The sequence below is a fragment of the Anolis sagrei genome, chromosome 4 (assembly GCF_037176765.1).
Source record: "Anolis sagrei isolate rAnoSag1 chromosome 4, rAnoSag1.mat, whole genome shotgun sequence".
Taxonomy (NCBI): domain Eukaryota; kingdom Metazoa; phylum Chordata; class Lepidosauria; order Squamata; family Dactyloidae; genus Anolis; species Anolis sagrei.
The window spans coordinates 1,793,510-1,797,527 of NC_090024.1; the positions used below are offsets into that span (position 1 = coordinate 1,793,510).

The window sequence follows — 4,018 nt, forward strand, 5'->3', positions numbered from 1 at the left end:
CGTGGAAGGTGCTGAACAGACTGCGCTCTGGCACCACGAGATGCAGAGCCAACCTTCAGAAATGGGGCCACAAAGTGGAATCCTCGACATGCGAGTGTGGAGAAGAGCAAACCACTGACCACCTGCTGCAATGCAACCTGAGCCCTGCCACGTGCACCAGGGAGGACCTCCTTGCGCCAACACCAGAGGCACTCCAAGTGGCCAGATACTGGTCAAAGGACATTTAACCAAATACCAAACTCCCACATTTTGTATTTTCTCTGTTTGTTTGCCTTGTTTTGTTAGAAATGTAATATAATTGACTGGCTGCCCTGACACGAAATAAATAACCGGTTGAAGACAGTGACAAATGCAAGATACTCCACTTTGGCAGAAAAAACGAAATGCAAAGAGACAGAATGGGGGACGCCTGGCTCGAGAGCAGTACGTGTGAAAAAGATCTTGGAGTCCTCGTGGACAACAAGTTAAACATGAGCCAGGAATGTGATGTGGCGGCAAAAAAAGCCAATGGGATTTTGGCCTGCATCAATAGGAGCATAGTGTCTAGATCTAAGGAAGTCATGCTATCCCTGTATTCTGCTTTGGTTAGACCGCACCTGGAATATTGTGTCCAATTCTGGGCACCACAATTCAAGAGAGATATTGACAAGCTGGAATGTGTCCAGAGGAGGGCGACTCAAATGATCAAGGGTCTGGAGAACAAGCCCTATGAGGAGCGGCTTAGGGAGCTGGGCATGTTTAGCCTGAAGAAGAGAAGGCTGAGAGGAGATATGATAGCCATGTATAAATATGTGAGAGGAAGCCACAGGGAGGAGGGAGCAAGCTTGTTTTCTGCTTCCTTGGAGACTAGGATGCAAGGGAACAATGGCTTCAAACTACAAGAGAGGAGATTCCATCTGAACATGAGGAAGAACTTCCTGACTGTGAGAGCCGTTCAGCAGTGGAACTCTCTGCCCCGGAGTGTGGTGGAGGCTCCTTCTTTGGAAGCTTTTAAGCAGAGGCTGGATGGCCATTTGTCAGGGGTGATTTGAATGCAATATTCCTGCTTCTTGGCAGAATGGGGTTGGACTGGATGGCCCATGAGGTCTCTTCCAACTCTTTGATTCTATGATTCTATAACTTCCTGACTGTGAGAGCCGTTCAGCAGTGGAACTCTCTGCCCCGGAGTGTGGTGGAGGCTCCTTCTTTGGAGGCTTTTAAGCAGAGGCTGGATGGCCATTTGTCAGGGGTGATTTGAATGCAATATTCCTGCTTCTTGGCAGAATGGGGTTGGACTGGATGATGGCCCATGAGGTCTCTTCCAACTCTTTGATTCTATGATTCTATAACTTCCTGACTGTGAGAGCCGTTCAGCAGTGGAACTCTCTGCCCCGGAGTGTGGTGGAGGCTCCTTCTTTGGAAGCTTTTAAGCAGAGGCTGGCTGGCCATCTGTCAGGGGTGATTTGAATGCAATATTCCTGCTTCTTGGCAGAATGGGGTTGGACTCCCGCCCAGAAGGTCTCTTCCAACTATTTGATTCTATGATTCTATGAAGAGACGCTGCTTTCTAACAACAACTCCAAACTGACCCACGAGAGACTGAGTGAGTGGCAGTAGCTTTATTATCTCAATGCTCCCTTCGACATGTCGTTCCCAGGAGGCTTAAAACAAGAACAAAGTTAACAATGCGGAACCAAAACCAGAACTGAACAGCACGGAACTAAGAACGGAAAACGAGAGCCACGCGGCCGGGAGGTGGGCTGCTGGCCTGAGACCCTTTGAGGTGTTTCTCTTGCCGCTGCCACGTGGAAGTGGTTTTTTTCCAGAACCTTCTTCTGCTGGGCTTCCCTCCAGAGCTGAGGAGGTGGCGAGCGGTGTGTGGTTGGCCTGGAAAAGAACAACCCGACCATCCTTCTACAGTAGAGGCTCAGGAGCAATGGCCAGCTTCCTTCTGGAGCTCCCTCCAGGAGCATCGGCAACATCATCATCACCTCCATCATGCGGTTGAGCCACCGAAGGGTCAGAGATGCTTGGAAGAGCTCTGGGGGAGATGACCCGACCCCTGGCAGTGGGGCTGCACCGGAAGAAGCCTCCTACTCCTCCGCTTCCCGGGGCGAGGGACAGGCGGGCGGCGGCCGGGTGCCAGAGCCAGCTGCGCCTGCGGGCCAGCTCCTGCCGGTAGAGGTGCTCCTGGAGGAGTAGATGCCGCTGGGCTTGGAGCTGGGCCAGGAAGGCTTTGAGCCCATGAGACCGCTTGATGAGCCCCACCAGGTTGTGGCGCAGGTGCTGGTTGTCGATCTTGACCTGCTTGACGTGCAGGATGAGGCAGCGCACGGCCTCCTTCTCGGCCAGCTTGGCCAACGCCTGGATCTTCTGCTGCGCCTCCATCTCGTACTCGGCCACCAGGTGCAGGTAGCGGCTCTTGAGCCGGTGCATCTGCTCCGAGTGGTGGACCTTCAAGGTGAGCAGCTCCTTCTCCAGCTCCCGGATGCGGGCCAGCTGCTCCTGCTGCAGCTCTTGCCAGGGCCGCAGGGCTTCCACCTCCTTGCAGAGCAGCGACAGCCGCGCCTCCAGACGCAGCAGCTCCTCCCGCAGCTCATGCTCCATTGCTTCGTACCGGGCGGCCAGCGCGGCCTTCTCCTTCCGGATCTGGGCCATGTCCCAGCGGTTCTGGTCGTTCAGGGAGATGATGGCGTTCTGGCAGCGGAGGTTGCGGCGCATGAGGTAGGAGAGGTAGACCTTGTTGGTGTCCCGCAAGCGCTGGGCTTCCTTGTCCAGGAACTCGTTTTCCCACTGGAAGTGGCGCACGCGCTCGGTGTAGCTGTGGATATGCTCCGTCAGGATGGCAAACTCCTTCTGCAGGTACTTCTCCTTCTCGCTGACGTAGGGGACCGCGCTCCGGATGGCCTTCTCCTTCGCTGCCGCCGCCGCCCCGCCCTTCTTCTTCTTCTTGGGGGCCTTCCCAAACTTTGGCAGCGGAGCCTTCAGCTTCTTCTTGGGAGGCATCTTACGGCTCTGCTAGGGTCACAAAGGTGGCTGTGGATGATGTGCGGTGGCTGATGCTGCTGACTCTGATGAGGGGACTGTCAGAAATATTAAAAATTAACTAGGTATTTTTATTACAAAAGTGTGAATCAAGCACTGAAACAGTTAGAAAGCCAAAGCCTGTTAGTGGGTCAAAGCCCGTGTCGTCCTGAGGAGAGTGAGTAGGCCGAAGCCTGTTAGTGGGCCAAAAATAGTATCGTCCTGAGAAGAAGTGAGTAGGATGAAGCGTGTTAGAGTCAGTGGGCCAAAGCTAGTGTCGTCCTGAGGAGAATGAGTAGACTGAAACCTGTTAGTCAGTGGACCAACGCTCGTGTTGTCCTGAGGAGAGCGGGTAGGCCAAAGCCTGTTAGTCAGTGGGCCAAAACTAGTGTCGTTCTGAGGAGAGCGAGTAGGCCGAAGCCTGTTAGAGTCAGTGGGCCAAAGCTAGTGTCGTCCTGAGGAGAGAGAGTAGATCGAAGCCTATTAGAGTCAGTGAGACAAAGGTTGTGTTGTCCTGAGGAGAGTGAGTAGGCCAAAGCCTGTTAGTCAGTAGGCCAAAACTAGTGTCGTCCTTAGGAGAGTGAGTAGGCGGAAGCCCGTTAAGAGTCAGTGAGACAAAGGTAGTGACATCCTGAGGAAAGTGAGTAGGCCAAAGCCTGTTAGAGTCAGTGGGCCAAAACTAGTGTCGTCCTGAGGAGAGAGAGTAGGCCGAAACCCATTAGAGTCAGTGAGCCAAAGGTAGTGTCGTCCTGAGGAGAGTGAGTAGGCCGAAGCCTGTTAGAGTCAGTGGGCCAAAGCTCGTGTCGTCCTGAGGAGAGTGAGTAGGCCGAAGTCTGTTAGTGGGCCAAAGCTAGTGTCGTCCTGAGGAGAGAGAGTAGATCGAAGTCTATTAGAGTCAGTGGACCAATGCTCGTGTCATCCTGAGGAGAGTGAGTAGGCCGAAGCCTGTTAGAGTCAGTGGGCCAAAGCTCGTGTTGTCCTGAGGAGAGTGAGTAGGCCGAAGTCTGTTAGTGGG

At 53.7% G+C, this 4,018-nt stretch overlaps 1 protein-coding gene across 1 annotated transcript in view; it reads right to left on the reverse strand.

Moving 5' to 3' along the window:
• Positions 1-1,583: 1,583 nt before the first annotated feature.
• CCDC166 (coiled-coil domain containing 166) overlaps positions 1,584-4,018 on the reverse strand; it is a 4,849-nt gene continuing 2,414 nt past the window's right edge. The window contains exon 2 of the mRNA XM_067467017.1: positions 1,584-3,062. Coding sequence (XP_067323118.1) covers positions 1,894-2,985 — 1,092 coding nt within the window. The 5' untranslated portion in view covers positions 2,986-3,062 and the 3' untranslated portion in view covers positions 1,584-1,893. The remainder of the gene's footprint in view (positions 3,063-4,018) is intronic.